This window comes from Rattus norvegicus, chromosome 10 (assembly GCF_036323735.1).
Source record: "Rattus norvegicus strain BN/NHsdMcwi chromosome 10, GRCr8, whole genome shotgun sequence".
NCBI classification, from domain to species: domain Eukaryota; kingdom Metazoa; phylum Chordata; class Mammalia; order Rodentia; family Muridae; genus Rattus; species Rattus norvegicus.
In genome coordinates this window covers 59,573,962-59,593,335 of record NC_086028.1, presented here as the reverse complement: position 1 = coordinate 59,593,335, position 19,374 = coordinate 59,573,962, and the positions used below count along the sequence as shown (strand labels likewise).

Below are 19,374 nucleotides of genomic sequence, written 5' to 3'. Positions count from 1 at the left end.
TGGAATATGGGCAATCATTGGAGAAAGTGGTTAGGAAGGGTGGATATGATCAAAATGCATTGTGGATGATATTCTTCAAAATCTTCATTTTCTTTTGGACAACAAAATGAGACTTCAAATCCAGAATAATTTTCCCCATAAAAACAATTGTTTTGTACTCTACCTATCATTGACTAAATCATCATTCTGGGGCATATGATTATAAAGTAAGTGGACAAAAAAGCCATTTATAACAAATCAAAGCCTAAAGAGACATTTTCATTTTCCTCAAATCTAAGAAATTTGAGGTGATGAGTCAGGGAATGGACTGTGACAAAGCAAATGTGAGATTCAGAAGGAGACACATTGAGGTAGAAATTTCTGAAATATTCTGAAATTAAGGATCCCTTCACCTTCTCTGCAGAAGTCCCTGGGCCCAGGAGAAGGAGATTTTGCCCTTGAGAATTCTGACCAGTGCTCCCTTCATGTCTTTGTTTCTTAGGCTATAAATGAAGGGGTTCAGCAGGGGAGTCACCACTGTATACATGACAGCAGCTGCTGTGTCCTCTACCACTGAGTTAGAGGAAGAGGATGAGGGACACAGATAAGCCCTTATTACTGTCCCAAAGCACAGGGCCACCACAGAAAGGTGTGACCCACAGGTAGAAAAGGCCTTGCGTCTCCCCTGGGCAGAAGGGACCCTGAGGATAGCTGTTACAATGCGGATATAAGACACCAGGATGAGCAAAAAGGGGATTAAGATGACTGCACCCCCCAGGAAGAGAAGCACAAGCTCATTGATATGGGTTTCAGAGCAAGCAATCTTCATCAGGGGTCCCAGGTCACAGAAGAAGTCTGGAATGACCTTCTTAGAGCAGAAGGAGAGCCGGAATATGAGAAAGGTGTGTGTCATGGCAACAAGGTTTGTAAAGGTCCAACAGGTTATCACCAAGAGTGAGCAGCGCTGGAAGCTCATGATCATCGTATAGTGGAGAGGGTGACAAATGGCCACAAAGCGATCATAGGCCATTGTGGCCAGGAGGAAGATGTCCATGTCTCCAAAGGTCAAGAAAAAATAGAGCTGGACCAGGCATCCTGCATAGGAGATGGTCCTGCTTTGGGTGTGGATGTTCACCAGGGCCTTGGGTACTGTGGTGGAGGTGAAAAGGATGTCAACACAGGACAGGCTGGCAAGGAAGAAGTACATGGGGGTGTGGAGTCGAACGTCAGTACTAATTGCCAGGACAATGAGCAGATTCCCAGCTACAATGACCAGATACATCCACAGGAAGATCAGGAAGAGAATGTATTGTTGATGTGGCTTCTCTGACAGTCCCCAAAGGAGGAATTCAAAGGTGCTGGTCTGGTTCCCTCTTGCCATGAGCACAGAAGTCAATAAGGAATGTCCTGAGTTAGCTTTCTGAGCTGTTTCCCTCTAGATGGTTGCTCAGCAAAACTTTCTCTGATCTCTAGAGAAATGACAGTGTTTGTGTAGTAATCATCTTGTATATGCATTGGACATTTAATATAGTCTGCTGAGGATATTCTTCCAGAAAATTCTGCAAGATGTAAATAATAACCACTGAAATAATCTCTTTGCATGCTCCTGTATATTTTATCTGGCTAATGTGACTCTACTTGTACTGTAGTTTTACTTAGCTTTGCTCTGAAGATCGAGGAAGATTTGTTCAGTCACTTTCATGTGTCTTATAGCTACTGAATGCCAACTGTTCCCCTGGTTCAGTGCCAAACAACTAACTTAGTAACAATCCTTAACCCCTTAACCCCAGACAGCTTTTCCATCTCAAGAGATGGCTATGACTACCTACATTGAAATCTGACATCATTTGGATTCAGTCTGCCATAACTACACAAACTACTCTTGGATCCGTGGGCAGCATCTGCTCTGACCCATCAGTGTCACAAACGTAATATTCTGAAGACAATAGCTCATGTTTCTGAGCTTTTTAGAATCCATGTTTCTAGTAGGTAAGAAAACTACTTAGTGAAGACCTAGGATATCTATACTATTCTTCAAAGCTTTAGTGAAATGGGAAAAAAGATCAAAACCTCTGTTGTCTAGAATTGCAAAGTCAGAGAGAAGCATTTTTGATTCTCTGGGAGATGGAGGTAGAAAGTTGAGGAATTAATAGCTAGCCTCCACTACATAGTGATTTTGAATCCAGCTTGGGCTCCATGAGAGCTCATATAAAATGAAAAGAAAGAAAATGATAACAGAATAAATATATACATCATATTTCAATTATATCAATGAACACACTTCACTTCCAATTTTCTACTTAACTTACTAATCATATACTGCATAAGACTACAGAGAGATAGGTTCCCTCTGTACTCTATTTCCATGGCCATATCTCCATCTGCACCTAAGTAGGCAAGGAGCAACCAAGTTATTCCCCAAGCCCCAAACTGTTGCCTGCTAGGCCCCCAGCAACCCCAGAAGCTGAGGTCTGCCCTGACACCTTTGCATTCCATCTTATCTTTCCACACCTCTAATCTCAGCCTCAGACACCTGCAGCCATCAGAAACCACCAGATGAGACTCCTACTCTAATACCCTGCCTGCCACCCCCTCTGGACAAACCCAGCAATGGAGAGTTTCTCCCTTCCCCTTCTGCACTCCATTTCTTAGGCTACAACTCCACCTATATCTTGAAAGCTGTTGTAGCCCAGGACAAACAGGGTCCTGCAACTACCTGGGACCACCAGCTCTACATGCATACCTAGAAGTCTGTTCTGATCCAGGACAACTAGCAGCCTGAAGCCATCAAGGTTTACCAGCTCTGCCTGCATCCGTGGAAGCCTGATACCACCAAGGGCAGCCAGCACTACCTGCTATTTCAGAGGCCTGTTGATATCAGGGACTACCAGCACTATATGCAGCCCCAGATGTCTAGTCTCATCAGGTTCTATCTGTTCTGCCAACACTAGGGTCAACCAGATGGCTAAGGCCAGCATAAGATCAAAATCAACAAAAGCCTGAGTACTATGTCACTACTAGAACTCATCTATCACACTACAGCAAGCTCTGAATATCTTAACATACTTGAATTGAAAAAAATACCTTAACTGTAATCTTATGAAGACATTATAGGTTTTGAAAATGGAAATGAATAAAATCTCTTAATGAAATACAGGAAACCAGGTAGAGGTCCATATGAGGAAACACATGCAAAAAGTACAAAATATAAACAGGTGAAAGAAATGAGTCAAACTGTTCAAGATATGATAATGGAAATACAATCTGAGGCAATCCTGGAGATGGACAACCTAGGAGAGGGAACTGGAACTACAGATATAAGCATCACCAACAGAATACAAGAAAGGGAAGAGAGAATATCAGGCATAGATGATAACATAGAAGAAATTGATCCCTAGGTCAGAGACCATGCTAAAGCTAAAACGTTTGTAATGCAAATCATCCAGGAAATTTGAGATACTATGAAAAGACCAAACCTAAGAACAATAGGAATAGAAGATGAAGATTCCCAACTCAAAGGCCCAGAAAATATCTTCAACAAAATCATAGAAGAAAATTTCCTTACCTTAAAGAAAGAAATTCCTATAAATAACAAGAAGCTTATAGAACACCAAGAAAGTGGTGGAGTAGAAAAGAAAATCTTCTTGCCATATAATAATCAAAACACTAAGTGTAAAGAACGAAGAATGAATATTAAAAGATACAAGAGAGAAAGACCAAGAAAAATATAAAGGCAGACCTATTAGAATTATACCAGATTTTTCAACAGAAACTTTAAAAGCCAGATGGGCATCAGAAGATGTCTTACAGCCTCAAAGAGATCACAGACTTCTATACCTAGCAACAATTTCAATCACCATAGATGGAGAAAACAAGATATTCCATGACAAAATAAAATTTAAAAATAATCCAGTCTACAGAGGATACTAGTAGGAAACTCCAACACATGAGGGGAACTACAACCAACAAAACACAAGAAATAGAAAATTGCACAACAGCAAATCCAAAAGAAGAAACACACACACACACAGAGTACCACTACCAACATCAAAATAATAGGAATTAACAATAATTAGTCATTAACAACTCTCAACATCAATGGTCTTAATCCCCCACTGAAAGGATACAGGCTAACAGAGTGCTTGTGCAAGCAGGATCCATCATTCTGCTGCATGAAAGAAACATACCTTAGTAGCAAAGAAAGGCATTACTTTAAAGGGTTGGGAAAAAGTTTTCCAAGCAAATGAACCCAAACAAGCTGGAGTAGCTATCCTAATATCTAATCAAATAGTCTCTCAACCAAAAGTAATCAAAAGAGATGGAGATGGACACTTTATACTCACCAAAGAAACAAAAATCCACCAAGATGACTTCTTAAATTTTTTTTTTTTGGTTCTTTTTTTTCGGAGCTGGGGACCGAACCCAGGGCCTTGCGCTTCCTAGGTAAGCGCTCTACCACTGAGCTAAATCCCCAGCCCCACAAAAATCCACCAAGATGACTTCTTAAATTTGAACATCTATGCCCTTATATGCAAAGGCACCCATATCCATAAAAGAAGCATTATTAAAGATTAAATCACACATTAACTACAAACAATAATAGAGGAAGACTTCAACAGCCCACTCTTACCAATGGACAAGTTATTGAGACAGAAACTAAACAGAGGAATAATGAAACTAGCAGCGGTTATGAATCGAACGGACCTAACAGATATCTACAGGTATCACCCAAACAAAATATTTTACTTTCTTCTAAACACCTCATGGAATCTTCTCCAAAATTTGACTGCATACTTGGTCACAAAGCAAGCCTCAACAGGTCCAAGAAAATTGAAATATCCAATTGTAGCTTATCAGACCACCATGGATTAAAGCTGATCTTGAACAACAACAGAAACAACAGAAAGCCTACATACTCCTGGAAACTGAATAACTCTCTACTCAGTGATCACTGGGACAGGGAATAAATAAATAAATAAATAAATAAATAAATAAATACTTTCTAGAATTTAATGAAAAAGAGGGCACAACATACAATTGGCACACAATGAAAGCAGTGCTAAGAGGAAAGCTCATAGCACGACTGCAAAGTTAGTCTCACAATGGTAATGATTCAACTTATGACCTCCCATAAACATTCAATGAAAATTAAAAATCAACAGAACTTAAAGAAGACAGTAACAAATTTAGAAGTTAAAATGCCTCATTAACCTGGAAAAATTGTTAAACGACTTTACTAGATATTCTTAATAACTAAAAGGTATTTTAGAATTCTGAATTCCATAAAATATGCAATAGGTTATTGCCAAGTAGGACCACTGAATGTGTGTTAGAACACTGTCACTTCCTCCTTAATAACTACACATTGGTCCCAACCTCCCCGACATCCCTCCCAGAACTCTCCTTCCACTTTATAGATTTCTATTCTACATAAGTTTAACTATCATAGAGTACCCATAAATGTGTGCAATTATGTGCCACTATCTAAATTATTGAATGTTTAAAAATAATAAAAATTATGTCATATATCAGACTCTATGGAATATTATCAGTACAGCAAAGAAAGATGTAATGCTCCAAACACTTTCACAAGATACAATAAAATACAACACACAAGCACCAAAGCAAACCAAAGGAAAGCAGGAACAAGGAAAAACATTTAAAGTCAAAATGAAGCTCAACATTAGAAAGGAAACAAAACCTTTTCTTATGTATATCCACCAGTTTGTCTGTGTGCAAAGAAATGAATTAGAACTTCTGTCTCATATCATTTACAAGATGAATTCAGAGTGGGCAAAGGACTAAAATATTAGAGCTAAAACTGTGAAAGTCTTAGAAGAAAATATAAGCCTAAATTTTCAAATAAATCAATGGTTTTTAGATATGACACCAAAATATATGCCACACAACAAAATGTCAGTAAAGAAAACACCATCAAATTAAATTGTAATTAAAGTAAAATTAAATTAAATTAATACATATAACATTAATTTAAATAATTAAATCATTTGTGCTTCAAAGAATTATCTCAAGAACTTAGAATGTGGAAGGGTTAAGTTTTTGAAACAGTCACATATAGCCCAATCTGTTCTCAAATTCTCAACTTTGCTAAGAATGACTAGATCCTTCTACCTCCACCTCCTGGGTTCTGAGATGACAGGCAGGTGCCACTGTGTCCCATTCGAGGAATAGTGTTTAAAATTTTGTTTAGAATATATAAGCAACAATTATAACTTGAAAGCAAGAACAGAGTTAACAATGATATATTTAAGCATTTTCTAGCATATATTTTTGTAAGCAGCTTTACTGAAATAATATAAGATATAGTTTTTCTTTGAGTCTATGCAATTGTGTCCTGGAAAGTATAGCTATCTTTCTTTTAGATATAGAAAATATTTCATATTCTATATAGAAAATATTATCTATGTGTATAAATACCAAACAAAAAGCAAAGAAAAAGGAGACTGAAAGAAACAAACACACAATGAGATGCCATTTCACACCCTCTAGGATACAGAGTCAATAAATCAGTAACATCACCTGTATCAAGGATGAGAAGCAGGGAGGACCTAGGACCCTGATGGTGGAATGCAGAACAGTATGTCCAATTTGGAATGCAGTTTGACATTTCTCTAAAGGCTCGTCAAATGGTTATCTACCTGGTCACACCTAAGAAGATGGAAAACTTGTACAAAAATGTTCTTAACATTATTTATTATGCAGAAAAGCAGAAAACAACTCCCATGCATACCAATTGGTGACGGAACCCATTGGTGGAACAGCAGAGCTCCCTGACTCTGGAATGCCGCATCATGAGGACTCACTCTTCCAACAAGCTCCAGGGGATGCTGATGCTGGGTAGGGAGAGCATGGTACCCTCCTCAGGCAGCTGTTACACACAAAATAAGTTTCTACAGACTAAAGTCTGCAACAGGAATACTAACAACCATGTGCCACTCAAGATTCTGGACTAGACTTCATTTGGACTAACGGATCAAAAGGGAAAGTCTGCAGAATAACTAGAGAAATTTGAATAAGGGCCAATGATAGACCAGAAAAAAGAATTATTATTAGTTAAACTGGGGTAAAGATGCTTTTGAGGAAGTACGTAAGATGCTTCTTTTTGATATACAGAATGAATTTTTAGGGGTGTAATACCACAATAACTATAGTTTGTTTTAAAGTATTTCAACATATAATATGTGAACTATTACAACCTAATATGATACTGGTAACATTAAATGGGTGCCGTAGAAATAGGCACACATTTTGTGATATACAAACTTAAGATGTACTCCTCAAATTCAGATGATAAAGTCAAAGAAAATAATATAATGAGAAAAGGACCTACAGTTATAGAAACTGAAACCCGAAGAGGAAATCCAAGAATCTGAGAAACCTTGAAGGAAGAAACTAAGCAAAATTCTGGAACTTAAAGCGATTTCTACTAAGATGGATGATCCTGCACTAATAAATACAAACTGTTTTCTAGATTCTACACAGAGTTTTAAAGGTTAAGAATGTCCATATAGTAATGTATCCTGGAATGTTTAGTGTCAATGACACTCATTCATTGAGCTCTATTCACACTAGCAAGCATCTCTCCAGAACTTTCTGAGATTCTGCCTGGAGTTCTTTATCTTGTTTGCATTGTTTGACCGTTTATTTCCATTTGCAGCTGAGGAAGCTGTTACTCAGAGAGCTTCTGTCTAATGCACGCAGAACTTTCCCAGAACTCCAAAATCTCGGACTTTGGCTTCGACCATATCAAGTTGACTCTTGCTCTCATTTTTAGGCAAAGCTAAAGGGGTGTCTCCTCCATGGTAGGAATTCCCTCTGTAGGAAGGAACAGATGATGTTCTCAAGGCTAGCAGTGTGACACCCACTCATGCCAAGGTGTACTGTGAGCCACATTAGGATCTATGAAGGGAGATTACTCACTAGACGATAGACAGAGATTAGAGGCACACATACAACTGGTTTGCCCAATTCTGGTAACCATACTAGAATTTTGTAAAAATTACAGGAGTAAAATGGCAAGAACAAAATAATCTATAAAATATCTAAGAATAAATACAAGTAAAGCTTAAGATATAGATAAAGAAAACTATAAAATTTTATTTTTAGAAGGTGGGTTTCTTAATTTTAAAAGAGAAGGATAAATACCCCATATTCTAGAGTGAGAAAAATTATTCTCATAAAAATTCTAACCTCCTTCCCATCAAAATATGATTATAATACAATTCCAATGAAATCAGTAGTCTTCATTCTTAAGTCTCACTTCAAATAATGAACTAATTCCTTCTGCTGCCTTTCTAAAAATTATTTCTTTTATCTTTTGAGATTATAATATAATTACATCTTTTCCCCCTTTGCTCCAAACTCTCCTACAAACCCCTGATTGTTCTTTTTTAGATTCATGGCCTCTTCCTTTATTAATTTGTTCTCTCTCTCTCTCTCTCTCTCTCTCTCTCTCTCTCTCTCTCTCTCTCACACACACACACACACACACACACACACACACACACACACACACGTCGACATTAACCTGTCTATTGTTGTTGTCCTTGTTCAATTCATGGATAAGCAGTCAAGCAGTCATTCTATTTCTTGTTCACAACTATATACTCCTCCAGACTGAAAACATAATACATATAATTGTAACATGCCCTGTTTGAGAGACACACAGCATGTCACTGGAACATAGAATGTGAATGCAGCTAGAATAATACAACTCATCTGTGCACAAGAGAATGTGCTCTCAGTGTCAGCAGTAACAGACAAGGGCGGAAATAAAGAGCGACAAGCAAGTATCTAAACAGCTAAGGAGAGGCATCAGGGTGCTGGGGATCTGGGAGAACAGCTCCTTCCTTGGATTAGGACAGAATATACTTCACTGAAAACCTGACTCTGCCAGACCTGAGATTTCAGGATCAAAGAATGATCACCTTACCCTGAGGACACTTTTGGGAAACTGAGCTGTTGACATGACCTTCCCTCACTTTGTATGAAGGTGTGATTCTGTATTGCTGTGTGTCAGAGAGCTAAGTGCTGCCTTGATTTTGGTATTGTCATTTCTATGACCCATCACCAACTGTTTATACGTAAATGCTTGTTCTTCATCTGCCCAAAAGATGATACTCTGAGATTATCATATTGAAAAGCAAGGTGCCCTGGTGAAGGTCAAACAGCTCTCAGTGCTGAAGGGCAACTCAGAAGAGATGTATTGGCTGTTGTCCTGCTGCTGATTGGTCCAGACTGGAACATGGTTTTTATATAATAAAGAGCTGACAGCTGGAGCTGGGGTAGGAAGTGTGGGGGCGGGACCTCTGGCCAGACAGAGATGCAGCCAGAGACACCGATTGAGACACAGGAAGAGCAGGTAAGAGACAGACACAGAGACTTTAAGGAGGCAGATGGAGCTGGAAGCAGGCAGTGACAGCCACAGGGAGAGAGGCAATGGCAGGTAAATCAGAGTAAGCTAGTAGCTAGTTTAGAGAATGCACTAACCAAAGGCTAACAGCGTTAAACTGTATAGATGCTTCCATGTCTTAGTTAAACTTCAAGCAGGATCTGTGGGCGTCCGGCAAGGCTGCGTTATGTTTTCCTGCCCTCAGTTCCAGTTGAGGTTTAAGTAGAATAGGAAGAACAGCAGACCTGATTTTAGTGGTTTCCTTTAGACCCAGATGCCCCACCTCCTGAATTTTCAGTCTAGTGACAGCTAGTTGACCTTTCTCTAATCCTGTGCTGAGTGAGGAAGGTAAGGTCTGTGAGTTGCCTCAAAGTCACACACCAGAAAACAGCAGAACCTGGTGTGATCTTTACTCTTTGTGATTCCAAATGACATACTGTAATGTGGTGTACTTAAGACAGAAAAATAGCCTTTCAGAGCCCATGTCTGGACCCAGATTATTTCCTCTTGATAGCTATTGTTCTATGACAGGGTCCTTTTCTTACTGGTGGTCTAACAGACCCTGCTCTGTACCTCCTCAGTTTGTCTTTCAGGGATAGTCCAGTCTAGGTGATCTCCTAGGGACCTGCCTGTTATCTTTTTCACAATAGTCCCACCTTTGCTGTGTCTGTTCTGTGAGTCAAATGCAATAGTTTTCAATTTCTTAGCCAGGAAGATTTTCTGCCAACCCTTACCTAGACTTCATGCTGGACATTGATTCTCTTCCTTTTATATGGGGTATCTCTTCAGCAACCTCTATCCCATCCCTTCACTAAATTCCTATTAGTTCCCAAAGACTCTAAAGCTTTTCCAGAACTGGCTAGCTAGCCTGAAATTAAATTTCACTGTCTGTATTTTCACGCAACAATAATTTGCCGCAATGATTGATGAACTCAGCTTCATAGCCACATGTAACGCCAAGCCTTTCTCCACCACTGTGATTTGGCAGTGTCAGAGCTAATGGCAGGAGCAAAGTGAGTCCAGTCTGTCGTATGTCTCCTGAGCCAGGAAGGCATGCATACTGGACGTACACACCTCAGTTCCTCCATTCTGCCCTCAGAATATGGGGCATACAAAAGTGAAAGAAACAAAAATCCAGTCACCCCGACTTTATGTGGAAGAGTTTCAGGAGGGACTGCCCTCTGACCTAAGAAGCAATCAATTAAAACTTCTTTTCTGTCTTCAATTGTGTTCTATGGGCCAACTACACACTTGTCTTAATGCACACCATAGTACACAGGATGTATCCTACAGGAAGAAACTTCTCAGGCAAAGCATATTCCCTTCCTCCTCCAGAATACTGTACTATCTGAATGAGTGCTCTAGGATGAGAGTATGGCACTCCCAGTGACTCTAAAGGACACACCCAGGATTTTTTCCATGTGAAGTATAAGGTTTCTTTCACTTGTCTATCCTCCTGCCCATAGGGATGTCTCTCCCTGCAGTCTGTTTTCTGGACCCCATCAATAAAAATGTTTGTAGACTGCACTGACTTCCTTGGAAATCCTGTCTTTTGGCTGGAAAGACTTTGAAATGAGCATTTTCTTTCCTTCCAAGCACTGCAGTTGACAGGTCTTGGTTGTGCTTTCAGTGGCCAGTGATCATAGCTTCCATCCTCTCCTTGCTCTTAGGGGCTGGAAAGCAAACCTTTTTTACGTTAAGGATGGTGTCCCACCCCAGTTTGAGCTTACCACATTGCCTGTGTCTGTCCCAGCCACCATCACAATGACCTGATGCCTCTTCTTTGGTCCTCTATGTTGATCTGTATAACCTGAAATTTTTCCTGAGACTCTGAGGCTGTTTCTCTTTCAAGTGGAGTCTAATAAGATGACAGCCAGGTGCTTCCTTTCATAGCCATGGAAGTCCTACACATCTCTTGTAGCAGGACTGTAGAGTGAGCTCTATTTCTCAACAGAACCCTAGGAATACTCTAGTGTTCCTGACTTGGACTAACAAAGGACTTACCTATCCATCTATTTCCCAGCAGAACCAATGTGAGACCTTATCTCTTATGTGATACTGGAGCTTAGCAATTGTCCTAGGTCCCAAATATTCCCTTAGGAGCAATTTATTGCAAAAGAGAAGGATGTGGTCCACTAGCATTGAACTTCTTCCAAGAAAATTAACTGTCTGTTTCTTGGACTGAACTAGAGAAAGCTACCCTATCTAACCAAATAAAATCTCCCTTGGCCTATGACATTATATACAACCCCCTTTAATGTAAATAATGAATTTATGTTGTAATTGTTTGTCTAGGTTTCTTAAGATTATATATATATATATAGATGTATATATATATACACATATATATGATTGTATATAGTATGTATATGTTTAAATGTTTACATAAGCACAAATACATATTATATACATATATAAATAATCATTAATGTTTGCTTTTTATTGTGGATTTTTCTTCAGTCTTTGAAGAAGGTCACTCCAGTAATAGCTTAGTGCTGTTAGAGGTAAGAGTACCCTTCAAGGCTCCAAGATGGGTGGGAACGGACCACGAGACAAGCCATATTGTAGAGTTCTTATTGACTGAGTCTTAGATGATAGAACAACAAAAGAGTGATACTAATGGATCATAACTAAGTGAATAAAATAAAAACAAGTAGACCACGCCATGGGAAAGCTGGTACAGGTTCTCCAAGCCACAGGGGACGCAGGTCCATACTTGGCACACATTCTTCTGTTGCAGGTACATGCCTTTGACGACCATGCCATGCAGGAGGCTGTGCTTCTGTTCGCAACTGGGACATACAAAGTGATTGAATTCAGCCTGCATAACTCAGTATCCCTGAGGCATAGTCTTGGCCTTTGAATCGGGTGTGGCTGCAGTGCACAGCATGGTGATCCAGAAATGTGAGAGCACATGCTAGCTGGGGTAAATTGGCACAGCACCAAGTGCTGCCTGCTAATATGAAGCTACACTCTCATGGGAGGACACAGTGTCCCCCGCCTAATGCAGCCACTGCTAACACCTTCACAGCCAGTGAACAGTTCGTGGTGTAATGGAACCTTCTTTTCCCTGTGAGCAGAAGGGCTGAGGTGTAGCTAACAACGACATGAGACCTTCAGCTGAACAGCAGAGAGAGAGAGAGAGAGAGAGAGAGAGAGAGAGAGAGAGACAGAGAGAGACAGAGAGAGACAGAGACAGAGAGAGAGACAGAGAGAGAGACAGAGAGAAAGCAAGAAGAAATCTGAGTACAGATGAACCTTTTATCAGGCAAAAATATTTGGAATTATTCTTAAATGCTAAAGAAAAAGGATATTGGGTATAAAAATCATAGACAGGTATAAATAATTTAAAATGAATAAAGTTAAAAAGAATAAGATAGAAATATGACTGATATTGGTTCTTATTCTTATGATATAACTTTAATAAGAGAAGTGATTTTCTAAGGTTTTTGAGAAAATCCAAACTTCCAAATGTCTTAATTATAATAAACAAGTCATCAAAATTAATGTAGGCAGAGCCTCGCTAATTTGAAAAGAAATCCTGAGCACATTGGAAAATGCAGAAAATGTGGCCAAGGCGCACACTGGACTAATGAATGTGGACCAACAAGAGATAGACAGGGTAACTCCTTGTCAGGAAATACCCAGGGTGTGGCTATTTCAAGTCCTAATATCAAATTTAAATCAACCATTTTATGTCTCATTCACAAAAGATACTGCTCTGAAAATAGACATTAATAACTCAGGTATGAAGGTCAGAGCACTTTCAATACATAAAAGTAAAAACCCTGAAGGGACCAAAAATAAATGTTTTTTGGCAAATTTCTAGATGATCAGAAGTCAAAACTAAAGGCATTTATAAATAATATTGAAAATGAAGGCATTGTAGATACTGGGACAGATGTCATCCTAATCTCTCCAAAATCTTGAAATCTAGGAATCACCACAGTACTTCATGTGGCAGTACTGCTCTCTTCTTCTGAAGGTATGTGTACAATCATCCTTGTTTCTAAAACTTTTTCAATGACAAGGAAAAGAGTAAAGATTGATTTTCCTAGAGACAATTATAGGTCTTCTCCTTACTTGGAGGAAAACTCCCAAGATCATTATTTCTATTTTGGGAGGAGAAAACGGTCAAGATTCTTTTTGCATTATCCAATAAAACCCATTTTCAGTGCCCATAGAAAACTGATAAATATTACAAAATTAAGGCATCATTTTTTCTATGCCACTAAATAATTCCTTTCCTTTCATGGGCACCCAGGAGATAAAACACAGAAGATACTTTAAGAAGGATGACAACACCCCTAAATGTGTTTACCAAGAAAAAAGACACTAATTATAGGATACTATGATACCTATGTCTGACAGCTCATGGACCAAACTTGGGACCAAAATCTATATACCGAATAGCTACAGCAGAGCCACAAGCATGGTGCAACCTCATATATAGCGGCAGAAAAGTGTGATTCAAAATGTTTCAATATTGATTATGTATACAATTTGATATAGGATATGGAGATTTGTGCACGGAGCCATATTGGATTTGGGCCTAGCCGCTTTTTGACTGCATGGTTCAAAGTGACTCTGGGCTGTTTGGCCATAGAGACTCACCCCTAAGATGACTGCCATAAGTCTTAAGATTGTTGGACAAAGCCTCTCCCATGAATTTACGGCACAGGAAACATAGATACACAAGATAACATTCAAGGGATGCCTCAGCTCGAGCAGATACCAGTGATCTCCTCAGTCAACACCCAGTGTCTCCACCACCTGACCTCATCGCCTGACCTCTTTGCCTCCAGCTATCACTGCCTATACCCTCATCTCCCCCCTCCTTCATATTTCACAAAGGTCACTCCCCCTACCTGAAAGCCCTAAAAGCTGTAACGTTCATCCCAATAAACGACACCTTGACAATACAATCTTGCTTGGTCTCCTTCTTCTCTCGCCCCCCATTTAGGCCCAAGGGTAGCGCCCCTTTGGGACCCTGAATAACTGGGTCCCCGCTGGCGGGGACAAGTGGCGCCCGAACACAGGGACCCCGAAGTACGGCCAACTACCAGACGACGGAGACAGGAGATCTGCGGAGAAATTGAGGACTCTCAGGCTGCATCGCTCGTGCATCACTGGAGAGGGAGGTAAGACCGGTCGAATAAGTGTCGTCCCATCGCCATGGGGAAGGTATTGTCTAAGGAGGCTTGATTCATAGGAGAGATCAAGCGCTCATTCAGGGAGAGAGGAAAGAGTTAAGAAAAAGGATTTAATCAATTTCTTTTGTTTTATTGATGAAAAGTGTCCCTGGTTAATTTTAAGTGAATTTTTTTTGTCTTTGTGTGAGAAACTTGTCCTTGGTTTATTATTGAAGGAGCAGAAATTAATTCCTATAGTTGGAATAAGGTTGGAAAGTGTTTAAATGTCTTATTGTAAGAAAAAGGATCCTAGGCGATTCTGATTCAGGAGGTAGTGTCTGTGTCTTTGTGTCTTTGTGTTTTGTGCCGGCTGAACTCTGGGTCTGTATTTGCTCGCAAGTTCTGGAGTTCTGGAGTTCTGGTTTTGCAGATGCTCCCATCTCAGGCTGAGAGGGAGGATCGTGTCTCAGGAGAGACGCAAATGTGAGTGGTAGATGTGCCAGGGACTCACCGATTGTACTGCCCTGGGAGACATCCAGGAGATAAGAAGGGACCCCAGGGACGCCTGGGAGATTCCCGTCTGGGTGCCGGTGAGGATTCGGCCATTCTCATGGATTGGAGAAAAGACCCGCCTTTCCGGCTGTCTGTATTTCCAGAGTGGTCCTTGTCTATGTGTCTTAGGTCTTTGTTTTGTGTTACTTGTGACTTTGACAATGGGAAGATTCTGGTTGGGAAGGAGGAGTGATGTGGAATCTGCTCCCGTTCATCTGTCTTTGCTGAGCTCATGGAAGCTCCAATCTGAATCAGCTCAGTTTTGTGGCAATCTTGTGGTGGCCGCTTGTTTTTTGTTTTGTGCACACTTTTGTTTTTTTGTCTGTTAATCTTTTGATTGTCTTTCTATGTGACTAAATGCTTTTGCCCTCTTCAGCAGACCTCTATTTTCTGGACTCTCTTCTTGTTTTCTCACCATCCCACTTGGGATGCTTGTTAGTGGCTGTTACAGGAAATCTATAATGCTCACTTGAGTGTGCTTGAGAAACAAGAATTTCAGGTTTGCCCTGGGTTCCTTTGGGATAGGTGTGGGGGTAGGCTTGATTTCTATTGCAAATGATGTAACATTGCATTTGTTAGTACTCCTAACACTTCTTGGGACTGTGCCTCTGGGATCACAACCTGTATAAATTTAGAAGTTCTAAAAGGCAGTCATGACCTTTGTGTATAGGTTCAGATAGTGTCCAGATTGGAATCCTGATGCTAAAGACTTAGTAAGACACAAAAGAGAGTTGAGAATTACTTAGGGATATCTTAAGGCAGAGTCCAGCTAGGTGCTGCAAGGGCATCTGCTGTTGCCCTGCAACACAAGGCTTATGGAGATAAAGCTTCAGTTGTGTTAATACAGAATTATAGGCTAGAGTCTTGAAAGTATTTAAAAAAAAAGAAACCTGGTAAAACATATCTTATTCCAAACAGCAATTAAATTGGTTATTACAAAATACTGATATTTGGCCTATTACATATAAAGATTTTCAGGCAAAATTGATAATTTTACTCTTTGCATGCTTTTGTATTTCCTGTACATTTGTGCATGCAACCCATAGAAAATGTGCTTACTGTATTATAGGTGGTTCATCTAATGAAAAGGCTACATGTATGATTGGATCACTTGTTTATTCTCTTGAGTTTCTGCTGCTTCAGCACAGATTATTAAATTCCGTGCTTTAGCCACTGTTTTAAAAATCAAGCTTTCAATTCATATACTGATAGCCAATGTGCTGCTTGTGGTTTACAATTGATTTCAATTACTTAATGCTTTATTAAAGGCCGGTTTTCTACATAAAATCAGTGAGTGATGATTTCAGTGTGAATGTCTGACAACTCACTGTCCTTTCAGTGCTCTGGCTCAGACAACTAAACAAAACCATAGACCCAGCTCTTTGAAAATGATAATGGAGTTGATAACACTCCCTCACAAAAAGAGGAAGACTCCATTTGCTTACTTTCAACTCCCATCCTCACCTTACCAGCTCAGGGATTTCTAGTACAACTGAATCTGGATGCTTATGTTTAGGTAAATAAAGCTGGTGAGGGGCTGGAGTGATGGCTTAGTGGTTAAGAGCACTAAGTACTGTTCCTTTATAGGCCATTTAAGAACTCAAACTGGATTGCCTGGACCCCTTAGCAAGGGAGGACAATGATACCAGGCAGATTATAGGCCATACATAGGAACAGTTAGTCAAAAAATCTCATTCTTTATATATCCAAAACAATAATGCTGGAGACAATAATTTGGTATAAAAGTCAATTTATAAATACAAGTGCTCAGTGTCCTCAATTTAATCCTCAAGGACTTATCTTAATAAATAATATTTTAACACCATTTTAATAAATTAAAATGGGAGTTATCCCTGTATGCTAAAATATGCTCCTTTTATTTCAATTTTAAAATTTGGATGCCAAGGAACACTCTGAGTTTATGGCACCCTACAACTAGGCATAATTCTGCCTAGGTGAAATAGAAAGATCCACATATTGGCATGATCCTGTTCAGATATTTTATATGGGGAAGAGGGAATCTTTGTGTTTTTTCTACAGGATGCTACAAGAGTATGCCAGCTGCCAGAGGTGGTTGCTGAGACTTGCTGATCCTGGGAGCATGAAGAATCAGCTCTCCTGGTTCGGGTCCCTGGAGTCATTCCTGTGTCCTTGGAGGAATATGGAGGATTCCCACTCATCTTTTGTCATCACAGAAATTCTGGCATTGCTGCAGTCATTGTGTCCCGTCCCACCGCGGCCTGCGCTCCGACCCTCTGTGCACTGCTGCTTGCTGGAAGCTGCTGTGGACTGGGGAACTCTGCCCTGGTTCTGCAGATCTCAGACATGGTTCCCTTGTCTGCTGGTTGTTCCAGAGATCCTGAAGTGTCCTGGGAAAGACCTTGGCACTTTCGCTGCTATTGTAGCAGCCATTACTGCTGCAGCCATTGTGTCTGTAGTGTCTGGAGTTACCCTCCCCCCATTCTATTGTTAAGCAAGCACAGTGGGTGAACTTTCTGGAGTAGTTGCTAACAATTGGGAATTCTAAATTTTATTACAGGAGAGGCTTGACTAGGCACTTGGTGGTAGCAGCTGAGGAGAACCAGAGAGATAACGAACCAGATGAGGTGCCCACTACTTATCGGGAGAGGCTCAATTTCCACAATCTCTTATATTAATGCCATCTGGCTTCTACTCTTTCGCCCCTGGGCTCAAGTAAGAGGAATGAGAAGATGATCCAATGTAGCTATCCTCAGGGATGGGCAACTTCCTCTGACCCTTGACCAATCTAAGACATGGTGCCTTGGGGGTGACAAGGTGATCCTATGACAGATAAGGCTGGGGTTCGAGAGGTCGATCCTAAGACAGAGGTGGCTACACCCCGTTTAAATGTACGGGCCGGTCAAATGCTCCTCTGCCCAGTTTCTCCCCCAAATAACACACACGTATAGCCCAGAATGGTGTGTTACAGCATAAGTTCATTCCTAGCCATTGGGGTGCAGTCCTAACTGCAAGAGTGGCTTGCCATGGCCGAGCTGGGCACTCTGTGAGGCATGTCTGATCTCTCTCAGACCACTACTTCCACCTAATGGTCTTTTATAAAAGAAAAATGGGGGAGATGCACGGAGCCATATTGGATTTGGGCCTAGCCGCTTTTTGACTGCATGGTTCAAAGTGATTCTGGGCTGTTTGGCCACAGAGACTCACCTCTAAGATGACTGCCATAAGTCTTAAGATTGTTGGACAAAGCCTCTCCCATGAATTTACGGCACAGGAAGATAACATTCAAGGGATGCCTCAGCTCGAGCAGATACCAGTGATCTCCTCAGTCAACACCCAGTGTCTCCACCACCTGACCTCATCGCCTGACCTCTTTGCCTCCATCTATCACTGCCTATATACCCTCATCTCCCCCCTCCTTCATATTTCACAAAGGTCACTCCCCCTACCTGAAAGCCCTAAAAGCTGTAACGTTCATCTCAATAAATGAGACCTTGACAACAGAATCTTGCTTGGTCTCCTTCTTTTCTTCACCCCCATTTTGGCCCACAGGTAGAAAGCCTCTTCGGGACCCTGAATAACTGGGTCCCCGCTGGCGGGGACAGACTTGTCACATGACTACCAGTAAAATAGTGAATACATAGTAAATTCTATACAGGTTTATATAGAAATAATAGAAAAATAAGAGAGTTGGGACTTTGACTCTGTTTTAGACTACTTCTCTAACAAGTACAAGGCCTACAGGTCAGTCCTTACCTCTGAAAAGAATAAAAGCAGTAAAAGGAGTTGATCTACCCTGTTAGTTATGTGCCATGCACTATGCCAAGAATACATATATTTTAAAAATGCATGCTATTTTAAGAATTATATATAGTTCATTCAATCACATTAACTTCATGAGAATGAGTTTATGCTTATTACTGTTTATGTTGGCCCAAGATGGGTACAACCAATATGCATCAAAGTCAGCAACTGGTGAGCAAGCCTGGGCTCACAAGCATTCAACATCACTTTCGGTAGAAGGCAGAGAGCTCTCTGCCACAGGAGGTACTAAATCACAGGGCAACACTCATCATTAGGGTTACTATGAAGATGACACATGCATTCAGTGCTCTAGATGTCTAGATTCTTTCCATATCTCAGAGTTTAGACAATCTGGAGATCTGCTCTTAGCATACTACATCAAGGACAGCCATAGTTTACAATCTAATTTTCTCTGACCAAATTCTAGTGAAAGATGCATTGTTAGTTTCTTTCTTAGAAACACTAAACAGCAGAAAGACGTGCAGAAATACCAAGATATCAGTCATATCAGGGTCC

The 19,374-nt window shown here is 40.3% G+C and overlaps 1 protein-coding gene and 1 long non-coding RNA gene across 4 annotated transcripts; one reads left to right on the top strand and one right to left on the bottom strand.

The window, feature by feature from the left end:
• Nucleotides 1-388: 388 nt before the first annotated feature.
• On the bottom strand, nucleotides 389-1,360 carry Or1p1e (olfactory receptor family 1 subfamily P member 1E). Its single transcript, NM_001001098.1, has one exon. It carries the CDS (start codon nucleotides 1,358-1,360, stop codon nucleotides 389-391), a length of 972 nt encoding a protein of 323 aa, NP_001001098.1.
• A 7,871-nt stretch (nucleotides 1,361-9,231) lies between these two features.
• LOC134480703 (uncharacterized) lies at nucleotides 9,232-18,560 on the top strand. 3 transcript variants are annotated; one of them, XR_010055418.1, is made up of 4 exons: nucleotides 9,279-9,361; nucleotides 13,329-13,376; nucleotides 14,355-14,532; nucleotides 17,116-18,560. It is a non-coding gene; the product is annotated as an uncharacterized LOC134480703 (long non-coding RNA). The 3 variants fall into 3 exon arrangements; XR_010055416.1 differs by lacking the exon at nucleotides 13,329-13,376 and having other exon boundaries at nucleotides 9,232-9,445; XR_010055417.1 differs by lacking the exon at nucleotides 13,329-13,376.
• Nucleotides 18,561-19,374: the final 814 nt, after the last annotated feature.